The sequence below is a fragment of the Corythoichthys intestinalis genome, chromosome 7 (assembly GCF_030265065.1).
Source record: "Corythoichthys intestinalis isolate RoL2023-P3 chromosome 7, ASM3026506v1, whole genome shotgun sequence".
NCBI lineage: Eukaryota > Metazoa > Chordata > Actinopteri > Syngnathiformes > Syngnathidae > Corythoichthys > Corythoichthys intestinalis.
In genome coordinates, this window is record NC_080401.1 from 13,010,877 (window position 1) to 13,025,539 (window position 14,663).

At 39.0% G+C, this 14,663-nt stretch overlaps 1 protein-coding gene across 1 annotated transcript; it reads left to right on the top strand.

Annotated features, from left to right (window-relative positions):
• Window positions 1–9,846: 9,846 nt before the first annotated feature.
• On the top strand, window positions 9,847–14,470 carry sele (selectin E). Its single transcript, XM_057841538.1, has 9 exons — window positions 9,847–9,923; window positions 10,007–10,085; window positions 10,172–10,570; window positions 10,649–10,753; window positions 10,957–11,148; window positions 11,236–11,427; window positions 12,487–12,684; window positions 12,770–12,902; window positions 14,001–14,470. The coding sequence occupies exons 1-9, from the start codon at window positions 9,921–9,923 to the stop codon at window positions 14,059–14,061; spliced, it is 1,362 nt and encodes a 453-aa protein (XP_057697521.1). The 5' UTR covers window positions 9,847–9,920; the 3' UTR covers window positions 14,062–14,470.
• The last annotated feature ends 193 nt before the right edge of the window (window positions 14,471–14,663 follow it).

The window sequence follows — 14,663 nt, forward strand, 5'->3', positions numbered from 1 at the left end:
TCAAATTGTACTTCCGGTCTTAAAGAGACAGGCGCTTTTTGATCCCGAAAATACTTTTCATGATCGCACTTGCGCCTCCAGACGGAAGTTAATTGAATGTGCTACTGTATTACGGCCTGCACAGTAGAACACTGCATGACAGATAGATTATTGTAATGTATAGTGACCAGAGGTGGGTAAAGTAGCCAAAAAATGTTACTAAAGTAAGAGTAGCCTTACTTCTAAATAATATTACTCAAGTAAAATTAGTCATCCAAAAATTTACTTAAGTACAACAAAAGTATTAGTTGAAAAGAATACTCAAGTAATGAGTAACATTGTGAGCAACTGCTTACAATGTCATTTTTAAAAATAATTGTACACAACTTCTTCTATATGAACTGTTATTATCATATTGTACTATAACCTATTATATGACCATATTAGGCCAAAAAGATGACACATAAAAACCATCGAATTCAAACCAGAACAACACTTGAAACATCACCTGTCCAAAGAGCATGAGCGCCCTCGAGTGAAGAAAAACATTGTTACCTCTGATTGGTGTAATTATGGTTATTGTTACATCTAATTGGTGAAACAGACAGCCACTGTAGGCATCTCTGGCAAAAATAAAGTCAATATGTAGAATGAAGAGGAAAAGTATGACTCTAGTGCAGCGGGAAGAAGGGGAGTAAAAGTAGTATTTCTTCTTCACAAATCTACTCAAGTAAAAATAAAAAGTATTGCGTGGTAAATCTACTCAAGTACATTTTTCTCAAAAAGTTACTCAAGTAAACGTAACGGAGTAAATGTAAAGCATTACTACTAGAGGTGGGAATCTTGGGGCACCTAACGATTCGATTACGATTCAGAGGCTACGATTCGATTATAAATCGATTATTGATTACAAAAAAATTTGCCTCTCAGGCTTAAATAAACTACTATTTCAGTATCAAGTTAACAGTTCAAAACAGTAAATGAAATACTGAAGTCCCCATTCTGTATCAGCAGCTTTAAAGGGTCTTAAAACACTAAGGGGCTGTGAGATATCAATAGAACCGTTAGGTGGCAAGATAACAAATATTAATAAAGTTAACAAAAAAATAAATCGCATTCATGAGCAATTATTGAAAATAGATTCAAAATTACGAACATTTCCGAAAGTATTCCGGAAACAGCCGAATGGGGCGGAGACGTCATAACAAGGAAACAAAAGGTCCAGGCAGGTGCAATCGTTGTTTATCGACGAGAGAGTTGCGTTCGCGTTTTATCAAAAAATCGCTAAAATGGTTCAAACCTGTCCTGCTATGTGGTCTATAAATAGCCATTTGTCGCAATGTAGTACCCACGAGTTCCCGAATGCGAGAAAAAGAGCTGGACTACGCAGACAATGAGTAAAGTTCGTCCTTGCTAAGAGGGCTAATTTTGCAGACCCAGCCTCCGGCACGGTTTTGTGTGGTGCACATTTTACACCTGAAAGCTATTCGAACTATGGACAAATGAAATCAGGTTTTACTAAGAAATTGCTGATGAAAGCAGCCACCATACACCGCGATATCAAGAAAGAGGACGACTGGCTCTGATGAGACCACCACAGGCTAACCAAAGGAGCGGAGCAGCCAAGCTCGAAATGGCCAGAGTGAGTACTCTTTTATAATAAAAACATATCACGCATTGGATATAGGACTGGACACATGTATAAAGGATCGCTCGTAAAATATATAGAACACATCTGCGAATCCCATTCATATTTGTGTCTGTTGGCATAGCGAAAACCTATGATAGCACTATAAATGATAATTATTCTATACATTACATTATTTTGCAGTCACGGTGTATCAGCTTCACAAAAAGAAATGCAAAACAAACCATTCAGTGTTTCCCACACGATATTGCCGGTGTTTCATCAGTGTGATTGCTCCTCTCAATTAACCTTTCATTAGGCTGCATTGGCTTTCGTTTGGGCTCAAATTGAACACCCAAAACACCAAAGAAAGGTTCATTATTCTCCTCGTCACCATTAGAAGAATGTTCGTTACGTCGGATTCGTCGCTGCAACTAGAAACAAAATTGTCCGCTATCATCGCCGCCATTCAGTACTAAGCACTGAGCCGGTTGTTTCCTTGTCGTGACGTCACGCACATAATATGCTAGATTTCCGGGATCTCGTGGGCAGGTCCTTTTAGCTTGACAATCGATCCAAATTTCTATCATTTTCTTGGTGTTGCGATGTGTGTAATTACACGAAGTGGCATGATATGAATCCAAAAGGCATGTGTTTATGGATAAATGATGGAATATTAGCATTTCCCCAGGTGTTGTCATACCCTTTAAATTACATTCAATAGCGTACCGCACGAATGCTATTTTTAGACTGCAAGGCTGCGTGATGTCACCATCATAAACCGGAAGGGGGTCGACAAAGAAGTGCGCTCGCATACAACCCATGTTAGTACTGCCGGTAATCTTTCAAAAAAGAACATGTTGAGTAAACACTGCTGCTATGGAACTTGTAGAAACGACTCTAGACATTACGACATATGAAGGATGTTTTCTTCATACTGGTACATTTACCGAAGCCAAAAACTCAGAGGAAAAAATGTGAACAATGGATCAACTTGTGCAGATGTCCAAAAGGCCAGTTTAACGCCAGCAAGGTGAAGCCATTCACCTTTATATGCAGTAAACATTTTGTTGGGGGCCATGGTCCTACAGATGACAATCATTCCAGCCCCGAAGAGGTAAGCCATTTCGATATTTTTTACTTATTTTTAGAGTGGCGTTTTGCCGTGCTGCTTCTGTCTGACAATGAATGACCTGTAAAAAAATATTCATATATCACAACATTCATGTAGGCCTATTCTTTCTAAAATACGGATATTCAAATAAATTAGCCATATTTGGCCTTGGTCTTTTTGTAGTAAGCCTGTCCATGCCTACAGGAAAGCTCTAGATTAAGCAGCTTTACCTTTTCTGTTGTAAAGAAACAACCTTAGTAAGGGGGAAGTGTAAATAAATTAATAGAACTAAGATTTGTTATTAATGAAAAAATTGAAAGTGTTCGTTGGCTGTCATCGAGTAGCATTTGTGATCGCTACACAAAAATAGCATTTTAAACTACCACCATCGTAGAGAGACGTAAGACATCCAGAAGATATAAAATGTAAGAAATACAGGGCATATGGTGGCAAAGGATAGAGGTCGACTCTTTTCCCTGTCTTTTTCAGCCCTCGACACTCAAGCCATCTCTTTAAATGAACATTTGTATGTTCTTCCACATCTTTACCAGTGAATTTGGCACCAGGGACATTGTTTTCGGACAGAATTGGTAGGTTTCGCTAGGTAAACATCTTGTTTGTTGCATAAGGGACAAACGCGAGTATGACCCCCCCCCTAGCAACAGTTGCTAACGTCATAAATATTGATGAGCAAAGGTGACGTGTTACATGCCATACGCTATTAATTGAATGTTGTGAATCAACCGTGAAAGTTGTTAAAATTGTTCCCGTTATTACATAATTTCCCTTCTGTCTACTTTTGACATGTGAAAGTTTTATAACAGTTTCATCATTTAAAGATAGATTCAGTCAAGATTTTGCCGATTTAGAAGTATTTTAGGTAAAAAGCTAATTACGATCGCTCGGAAGCAGGGGCGTGGAACAGGGGTGAAAAGTGATACCGATTCTAAGGGCCCATGCCCTGATGGGGCGCACAAATAAAATTAGAACATTAAAGGGTTTGGTCCGCCCGTCCTTCAATCAGACCGGGAGCAGCGGTGCGCATCTACACCAGTCAGTGACTCGGACTGCGTGGTACTGCAGAAATGTTTTCAAAACAAAAATCAGGTTATCAAAAGAGTAGAGAAAAGAAAGCCAAACAGGAGAGGGGTAGAAAAGGCCAACAGGATGAGATAAAGTACTTCACAAAGGAAGGTTGGTGTCTTTTGTCAGTGTAGTGCTGAAAATTAACCTGTTATCTTAGCCCACTCCAGCCCTATCTGGAACCTCGCGATGTCTATGACAAAGCTCCGAAGCGAGGTCCCAGCTCACTCCGTGAGAAATACGGGATTTTCCCGGCCTCAATGAGCGACATTCACCTATTCAAAAACATGAATTCCAAATAATCACTGCATTTTTTGGTATCCTACAGATGTTGAAAGCTGGTGTGGAAATTTTCTTTTTTAAAATCGGCTTGAATCCAATTTGTCAAGAATGTGATGAATTTAGTTTGTTAACAAGGGACCTCGCTTCGGAGCTGTAGCCTATTGTGGAGATCGCGAGTTTCCAGATGAGCTAAGCCTACTCCATAATGAAATACTGTAATTGTTTGCTAGCTAGTGTTTGTTCCACTTTTAGCTTAGATTTAATCAGCAGACAAACCCTTAGCAAGCTCTTCATACTAAAACAGTTGTCTCTGCCCTTGCCTGTTGTAACAGGCACAACTCCTCTTGCTGCGTCTTATACCACAGTTTGAAAAGGAAGTAAGACACCTGAACACTGTGTACACTGCTACTTTCCCCCCTAACTTGTCCTCTCTTTGTTTCCCGAATGCAATTTGTAAGATGCAGCTGGAAAGCATTTTTGGGGAAGTGTGCATCACTTTACGTATATTTTGCACACTCCCTGTAACGGTTGCAGGTGGCGAGAGAGCAGCATGCAGGAAATTACGTAGTTGATACTCTAAATGTGTGTGTCCCCCGGCACTGGTGGTGGGGCCCAAAGTGATATTTTCATGGGGCCCAAAATCCCTGGCAGGACCCCTGCTCGGAAGGTTCGCTACACGACTTTCCAGAGAAGTCTACTGCTTTAAGATGGCGGCTGTTTACTAACCCCGGAGAGTCTGTCATTCCTCATCTAGTTTTCTATACATGTGCTAACGCCGCCTAGTCTGTCATTTTGCATCTAGTTTTATATACATGTGATATTTACCGTAGCATTATGTGGGTGTAGTTTGTAGCGGCTGTCGGCCGCAGTTAGGTATTATTGTGTTTTTTTTACCTAGCGGCAGGAGTTAAGCATGATGTTTCTACTCGGTCTGTTCCTCATTGCGTACCGAAGACCGCGCTGACTGTGTTTTAGTTCATCTTTACTTGGCATATTTCAATAATCCTAATTTGGATGTTTGTTAATCGTTCTTGAATCTTCCACGGCCGAATCGCGAATAATCTAAGAATCGGAAATTTCGCACACCTCTACTACCCACCTCTGATGGTGACACTGTGACAGTGTGTACCAATTGACATTTCTCTGATAATGTATGTTTATCATAATGCTACAAAACATTGTACACAAACAAAAACACCATCAGTGTTACTAATATTTGAATGCAAATGTTTTACCAAGATAATATGAGATTATTAACAATAATTAACAAAGCTTGCAGACATATATTTTTCATCCTCTATACTACAGAGAGCAGATAAAATATGGCTATATAGATTTTTTTCTTTTTTTTTTTTAATTCAGTGTGGATTGTTTATGGACATGAAACATTCATTTAAATGAGAAAAATTTGTTTGTGATAGGCCATTAAGTATTTTGAGTAACAGTCAGATCTTCACGGAACAATTCTACTCGTATTTAAAGGAATTACTTTTTAATTTGTCATCCATTTCCTTGGAAGTGAAGCTCATCAAATCAACGAGACAAAACACTGCAAAAATCTAAAGAGCATCTGTTGCGGAAGTTCCAACAGAGCCAAACAAAATAGTGAATTCCTCCCTGGGGCCTATAAAACACCGTAGTATTATTTTTCGACGGGAAAGAGTGAAGGTGAAGAGGTGTCAGCAACATGCAAAGGTCGGGGTCAGACAGGAAGGAAATGCACTGTCACTTCTGGAAAGCACGCAGCCAGCCAGCAGGCGCCTCGGCTCCCGCTACACATTTCCCCAATCCCACGACGCTCATTAAAATACCGGTTAAGTCTTTGTAGTGTCCAACATGGCATTGTGTTGCCTTTCCTTTCTTGTCACTTTTTTGTGTTATTTTTTTGTTTGTGCTAATAGACAAGTCACCGTTTTTAATGACTATAATTAAAAAGGTACTCCATGTGCTAGTCTGTAGGTTTCCCAAGACACTTGAAGCACTTCCATCCTTCCTCACATTTTACCGGAATAAATCATATAAAGCTTATGTATACTATGCAACATGCAACATTAATACACTCATGTTTTGTATCCCTTCCAACAATAACACAACAGCGATTGGAAAAGTTCACATGAAGTCATCGTCAATTATAGAGGGGGAAAAATAGCACAAGTTACTAAAACCATGTCCTCATCAAATACAGTGGTACCTCTACATACGAATTTAATTCGTTCCAGGACCTTGTTTGTAAGTCGAAATGGTCGTATGTCGAGCAGGATTTCCCCATAGAAATACATTGTAATTCCATTCATTCGTTCCAAAGCCTAAAAACATACACTAAATTCTTAATAAATACTGCTGGCACTGTTACAAATGGCAATTAAACATAGAAAAACAAATAAGTTATGAATACATAATTCAGAATAATATAATAATAAGAAGAATAATTAATAATTATTCCTGTAAATAATGTAACGAAGCGGATTCTAATATGGCGGACACTTTTTACTGTCCCTGAACGCACCGCGAAGCTGACGTCTCAGTGAGATAGGTCGGTGCGGTAGAGATAATACTTTCGTTTTCTTGAGAGCAGTCAACTGCTTAAGACAATGGGCGTTTTGTGTTGGATAAGTTCTTAAATAAATGATAAAAACGTGACGAAGCTGGCGATTTCCTTGGCAATGTTACCACAATGATAACTGTCACCTTAACTTATAAATAGTGGCGAACGGTGGTCGGAAGAGGACCACGGAGCTGTATTGTTGAGCCAGTTCAGGGACGCGCACCCCAAGCTCATATTTTTCTATAACTTGCATCTTCATTTCAAAGGTAAGCATCACTTTTTTCCTTGTTTCTCCAACTGTATCAACTTTTTTTGAAAACTGTGTTGATTTCTCACACAAGAAAATCCACCGTGCGTTCGTTTGCAGTGCTGTCATGTCGTCGTATTTCGAGCAACTCGTCGGATGTAGAAACAAATGGCGGCTCAAACTTTACGTCGGATGTCGAAAAGATCGTGTGTCGAAGTGATCGTATGTAGAGGTACCACTGTAATTTGTGAAGTGTGTTAATTTAAAGTCTTGTTTTTCTTTTCACATACAAATGTGTAAATGAGCTACACTTTCGTCAACATTTAATAAATGTGAAAATATAAATGCTTAGGTAATAAAAATATTTATTGTTTGTTAAATTAAGACGAGAGTACAGTACTAAATAATGTTACACAAGTCTGTAACTTATGATTCTACAACTAAGAATATAAAATAATTAAGTCAGTCTACAAAAAAATACTACATATATTTTATGTAATTATATAAACAATTATGTGGATAAATGTCACTTAATTGATCGCGTGTTAAATTTTTAAAATATTTGGATCTATATTAGAGTAATTACTTATGTTTTAACTTTATTTCTAATAAGTACATTTTCTGAGTTGCAATAGTAAATCATTGTTGTATTTCATTTATCATAAATGAGCAGTATTATTTTTAATATTATCCCTATGAAATTGTTTTTTTTTTTTTTTTTTGTATAAAACCACAACATACACAGTGATATGAAAAAGTATCTGACCTTTTGGAATTTCTCACATTTCTGCTTAATATCACCATCAAATGTGATCTGATCTTTGTCAAAATCACACAGATATAAAAAGCGTCTGCTTTAACTAAAACCACACAAACATATATAGTTTTTTATGTTTTAATGAGGATAGTATGCAAACAATGACAGAAGGGGGAAAATAAGTAAGTGAACCATCACATTTAATATTTTGTGCCTACTCCCCCTCGGCAGCAATAACTTCAACCAGACGCTTCCTGTAGCTGCAGATCAGTCTGCCTCATCGATCAAGACTAATCTTGGCCCATTCTTCTCTACAAAACTGCTGTAGTTCAGTCAGATTCCTGGGATGTCTGGCATGAATCGCTGTCTTTAGGTCACGCTACAGCATCTCAATGGGGTTCAAGTCTGGACTTTGACTTGGCGACTCAAGAATGTGTATTTTGTTCTTCTGAAACCATTATGAAGTTGATTTACTTATGTGTTTTGGTCATTATCTTGTTGCAGCATCCATCCTCTTTTTAGCTTCAACTGTCTGACAGACGGCCTCAGGTTTTCCTGCAAAACATCCTGATAAACATTTGAATTTATTCTTCCATTAATGATTGCAAGTTGTCCAGGCCCTGAGGCAGTAAAACAGCCCCAAATCATGATGCTCCCGCCACCGTGCTTCACGGTGGGAATGAGGTGTTGATGTTGGTGAGCTGTTCCATTTTTCCTCCACACATGACGTTATGTGTTCCTCTCAAACAATTCAACTTTGGTTTCATCAGTCCAAAAAATATTTTGCCAAAACTTCTGTGGATTGGCCAAGTGCCTGTTTGCGAACAATAAATGAGCAACAATGTTTTTTTTGTTTTTTTTTTTAAGACAGAAGTTGCTTCCTCCATGGAGTCCTCCCATGAACACTGTTCTTGCCCATAGTTTTACATATAGTTGATGTGTACACAGAGATAATGGACTGTGCCAGTGATTTCTGTTAGTCTTTAGCAGACACTCTAGGGCTCTTTTTTACCTTTCTGAGTATTCTCTGCTGAACTCTTGGCGTCATCTTTGATGGACAGCCACTCCATGGGAGAGGAGCAACAGTGCCAAATTCTCTCCATTTGCAGACAACTTCTCTGACTGTCGATTGATGAACATCCAGACTTTCAGAGATGGTTTTGTATCCTTTCCCAGCTTTATACAAATAAACAATCCTTGATCGTAAGTCTTCAGACAGCTCTTTTGACCGAGCAATGATGCACGTAAGACAATGCATCTCATCAAGACAACTCTTACCAGGTGTGCGTTTTATAGTGGACAGGGCCGCTTTAAACCACTCATCAGTGATTGGGCACACATCTGACTTAAATTGTTTGGTAAAAATTGGTTTAAATAGCTCTTTAAGTCTCCTAAGGCAGAGGGTTCACGGACTTATTTTTCCCAACCTATAAATGTTTGGGTGGTTTTAGTTAAAGTAGACAATGTTTTTACATCTGTGTGATTTTGGCAAAGGTCAGATCACATTTTATGGTGATTCTATGCAGAAATGTGAGATATTCCAAAAGGTTCAGATACTTTTTCATACCACTGAAAATAATAATATCCCCTTTTCACAGATCTTACCTACTTTCTTAACCCCTTCAGTTCTGCACTGATTTTTTTCCTACTCAAACACAAGGACAAAGTGCAGTTTTTTTGGTCGGGGATATTTCATGGCTTTTATTGGTTATTTTTTATGTTAATGTGTTTTTATTGACAAATGAGCACTTTATGTTATACTTTTTTAAAGTTGCATTTGGTCAGCCATTTTCAAAGAGCCAAAAATAGCAAAGAGGGCGTGTCAAACCTCATTATTTGATTTCGATGGGTAAAGTTTCATTCAATCATCTCCAAGAAGTGGCAACAGCAACTAAATATAATGTATTTATTGGTTTAGAGACACGAACGTGTCATGTCCTTCAGCAGCGTGCTTAGGTCTGAAGGGGTTAATAATACAAATAGAGAATCAAACGTAATTGTAAAGGAATTACTATCAACAAGCATATTCATCAAAGAAATGAGACATTTTTTTACCCCCATGGGAAATTTTGAAGGTTGCAATGTAGATTGACCAGTCTTTGCTAGAAGGAGGTGGGAATTTCCACTAAAGGGCTGACGACCACTTCCCGGAAAACTGGACCACGCGGACGAAGGGCTATAAGAGCAGACGGTGCCGCACTTTCAAGCCACAGTCACATTCACACACTCATTGAGACAGCAACACTTAACACTCAAGACTGAGAGCCCTTCTATACATCATTTAAAATGGTAAGTGTTAACATTTAAATAAGAAAACTTTAGAACGCAGAAGATTGACTGACTTCATCTTTGCCTTTTGCTTTCTTCTTCAGGAATTCTGCTGTGGGTTACTTCAGAGTCGTGCATCCAAAATGTCCAGCTGCTGGATCATGCTGGCTTTTATTTTCTCAAGTAGGTGCAAAGTCATTAAAACATTACCATTACTCATTCTGTACAGAAACAGTGTTTTAATATAAGGTTGCGTGCTCCATCCTCAGTGCTGTCCATGCAAGTTCACTGCTGGTCCTACTTCTACTCTAACACCACCATGAACTGGGCAAATGCCCGAGCATGGTGCCAAGAGCACTACACCGACATGGTGGCCATCCAGAACCAGGAGGAGATAAGCCATTTGAACACCTGGCTGCCAAAAAAGAACAACTACTACTGGATCGGAATCCGAAAAATCAACGGTACCTGGACGTGGGTGGGCACCAACAAGTCTCTGACAGCAGAGGCCACCAACTGGGCTCAGGGAGAGCCCAACAATGGCATGCACGGCAAAATCCATGGCAATAGCGAGGATTGCGTGGAGATGTACATCAAGAGGAGTCCGCAGCCCGGGAAATGGAACGACGAGAGATGCAGTAAGAAGAAAACGGCTCTGTGCTACACAGGTGAGCAGAAAGATATGCGATATGAAAAGAACAGAACTTGAAATGTTCAAGTGTGTAACGTCCTTCTTCTTCTACCAGCTGCGTGTCAGAAAGACTCATGCGTCTATGGAGATTGTGTCGAAACCATTAACAGCCACAAGTGCCAGTGCTTCGAAGGCTTCTATGGAGATAAGTGTGAATACGGTGAGGATTTACTTGTTTTTTTATATTATTAGTTTAAAAAGTACATATACAACATACAATATATATATATAACTCCAATCAACATAAATTCAAACTAATCTCAAGACTATAATTAAAAGGAGACATGCACATTTACGGAGGCTCTAAAAAGCGGTGGGCTCACTATAGTGCATTAATAATTGTGGCTTTATGCTTCATTTCAGTTGTTCAGTGCAACAAAAGCGAGCTGACACTCCCTCATAAGGGCAGCGTCGAATGCACAAACAAGTATGGCGAATTCACCTTTGACTCCTTATGTCAATACTCCTGCGAAGAAGGATACCAACTAAGTAGACAAGAACCCTTAAGGTGCACCGCCACCAAAAACTGGTCACAAACGCCTCCTACATGTCAAGGTGAGTGGAACAACATGTCACAAAAATAACCAAACTTCACTTACGTCATTCAAGAGTTCCTGATTTATTTATTCTTATTCTCTGCAGCCGTCCAGTGTCCTGCCTTACTCCAATTGGACAACGGCACAGTCAGCTGTGAAGATGATGATCCAGACACGAGGTTCAGCTACGGGGGCACCTGCACGTTCAGCTGTGACCTCGGCTATCGGATGGTGGGCCCGAGCGAAGTGACGTGCACATCGGCTGCGCGGTGGAGTGACACGATGCCGCGCTGTGAAGGTGAGAATACACATTTTAAATCCATAAATTTAAACTGCTTTTGATAGCAACGGCAGAATTAAAACCAGTGTTGTTTTTGGCAGCCATTTTAATTTTCCGTCATAGCCTTTGTCATATTTTAGTCATTTCAAAATGTGTTCGTCTTTGTATAGTTTTAGTCGAAAATTCTCAAAATGTTTTCATCTATAAACTTCAAAAGTTTTAGTCCATGAATAAACAAAAGGTTTCCAACTATTTCGAATGAACATGACAGACGAGCACATAACTGTATAGTCTACAGATATGAAGATATCACCATTTTCATGATGATAATACACACTCAGCAGGAAAACAGCACATTATTTGCAATTAATTAAACTCACTCGGAAGCCACGAACTGTATGTAAAATGTTTTCCAAGAGTTTAAGAAGGCACTGAGTCACTGCGCTTAATGCTAATGCTATGCTAACACTACAAGTTAGTTTAGTGTGTGATGATCACTCAGCACAGAGCTTTAAAGGCTACGGCAACATGGCATATCTAGCCAAGACAAGAAAGCAAAACTTACCAAGCAGCACCTGACACATATGTTTCACAAAAGTAGCCTGGAATGGGCACAGGCTTACCCGTGTGTGGGGGTGGGGGAGTCGGGGGGAGGCGCAGCATGTCACATGAGTGACACGATCAAACACTGCTAAATGCGTGCTAAATACGCATACAATAAGAAAATATCACACAGATTTATGACAGAAACTATGGCGAAGTTTCATCTCGTTGTCGTGTCGTCAAAAGACAATTGGCATCTATCTCGTTATGTTTTAGTCTCCCAAGACACGTTTTCAGCGTGTCATCGTGACGTCGTCATGAAAAAAAATGTTCGTTGACGAAATATTTTCATTATCGTCATCGTTGACGAAAACAACACTGATTAAAACAAATACACAAACATATGTTTGTTTTACCCTTTCGCTGCCAGTCAAGATGGGTTGGACATCTAATGCCGCTAATGGTTGCCGATGAATCGAATGAGTGCTCTATGAGGGTTAAATGCATTTTTATTCTTTCCCTCCCTCTATGCAGCAATTACATGCCCTGCCCCTGAAGTTCCCAAAAGAGGTCACGTGAACTGCACTTCATCCCTTCTCCCATCATGGGGCTCCTATCTGCACAATACAGTCTGCACATTCAGCTGTGATGAAGGCCACGAACTCCGAGGCGCTTCCAACACTGCGTGCACGCTTCTGGGCGAGTGGAACGTCGTGCCTCCGACATGCATAGGTATAAAAGTGGACCGCGTAGAGGTTTTAAATATTTCAAGTTTGGTTGTCAGTCATTAACGTTTATTTTGTAACTGTTTCTTCAGAGTCAACGACTGAGTTTAGTGCTATTACGGCTGGTGCAACAATAGGAGGCGCTGTGTCATTGTCTACCTTGTCTGTGGTCATGTGGATCCTCAGACGAATGAGGAAGAAGGCAACCAAGTTTGAGCTGAACAGGTAAGATCACATTTAAAATGTATATGGCGGAAAACACTCAGGTGAATTGAAGTTCTGCTCTGAGACCCCCAATTTGGCCAAATTTCAAAATTGTCCTTGTGTGATACATCATGGGAAAGCTTAAAATCTCAATTTTCTGGGGGAAGAACATTTTTAAACAGGAGGGCATTTAAGGAAAAAAAAAAAAAAAAATTAAACCCTTAAACACTAACTCGGGGTGAGAGCATGAGAGAGCATAATTAAAGACACCAGGATTTTAGCGAAATATTATCGCGTACTTACCATGTTTCGATCCAAAACCTCGTGTAGCATGTCTCACCGAGTGTCAAGACACAGCTGTGAATGGCGACAACCGGACTTTGTGGGGATTTTATGGGTGAAACACGGTAAGATAACGAGGGTCGGAATGCAGAAATCGCAGACATCAAGGAGTGGACGAGATTTTCTTTTTCAAATATTTACCCTTTGAAACTTTTTTTTTTCTTTCAATTTTTCTTTGTTTGGATCGATGATTTATCATCTAAAATATTGGGAAAATGCGACAGTAACAACAACAACAACAAAAAAATACAATTAAGCGATAGTTATGAGGTAGATTTCCGTGACCTATTAACAGACACTAATTGTTTTCATTGTGACGTAATTTTTTTAAGAGTATAAAATATGCGAGTGAATAATTTTATAAAGTAATTTAAAAAAATATATATATATTAGACACCAATTAATTTTTCGAAGCTAAAATGATAGACTTTGAATAATAAATATTAATTATCTTCTTTTTATGGCTGGGTTGAAACAAAAGCGGTTTTGCGGTGTCTGTAAACGGGGGTCTTCAGGGTAAAACGGACAAATTAAAAATAGTTTGAGGGCATAATGCGCCATGAAACTGCTATGGCAGCATATAGACATATTGTTCTATCAAACAAAACAGTTCTTTTGGCTTAAAATACACAAGTTTATTTTTAAAGAGGGGTGCAAGAGCAGAAACTGCTTTTTCAGCCTTGTCTGTGTTTTCCGCCATATTCATGCACAACCTTGGTTATCCATTTTTTTCTGAGTTGAGCTGAACTCATATGCAGTCTTATTTTTTTCTTACAGCAACTCTGACATTGAAGACCCTCCTCAAGTCTACAAAAACAGCATTGACAGCCTCATATAGGACTGCTACATCACCTCGACACCAACCATCATTTGAAAAGTTCCATTAAAACAAGTGATGTACTTGTTTCGTGTCTTTGACATGTATTTGCTCCCAAAGGGAGTTTTGTATTGAGCATATTGTTTGATACCCTTAAGAACATGCAGGAAGTGTGATGTTACCAAACATAGTGCACTGTCGTGTCCTTATTAAGCTGTGAGTAATTTAGTATATTTATAGAGTGTGATATTTATTGTAGTATTTGAAATGTTTTATGTTAATGTTCTTATGTTGATGTATTGAATGTCAAAATGATGTCAATGATCATGGTTTGATTCTATTTTTTTCTTTTTAAATTTTCCACGTCATGGCACTAAGTTGTACAGTGTGTACTGAATTACATAAATGCAATGAGCAATAAAAGAGAAATATGACGAAAACATTTATGAAGTTGGCATCTTATCACTTTATCTAGTCATTACTTTGATGTGTCAAATTATTAGCTAGATATTAATGGAAACCACTTATTTGCGCTGTCAGTTCTGTTAAACACACACACATGCAGGCTGACCTTGCAAAATTGTTCCAATGCCTGTCAAGTCAGATTTGGGCAGAAGCAGAGG

Bases quoted from the DNA above. Each gene is read 5' to 3' on its own strand.
- sele (XM_057841538.1), top strand. The intron at 10,086-10,171 runs GTAGGTGCAAAG...CTCCATCCTCAG, and splicing joins GCTGGCTTTTATTTTCTCAA to TGCTGTCCATGCAAGTTCAC. The intron at 10,754-10,956 runs GTGAGGATTTAC...GCTTCATTTCAG, and splicing joins TGGAGATAAGTGTGAATACG to TTGTTCAGTGCAACAAAAGC.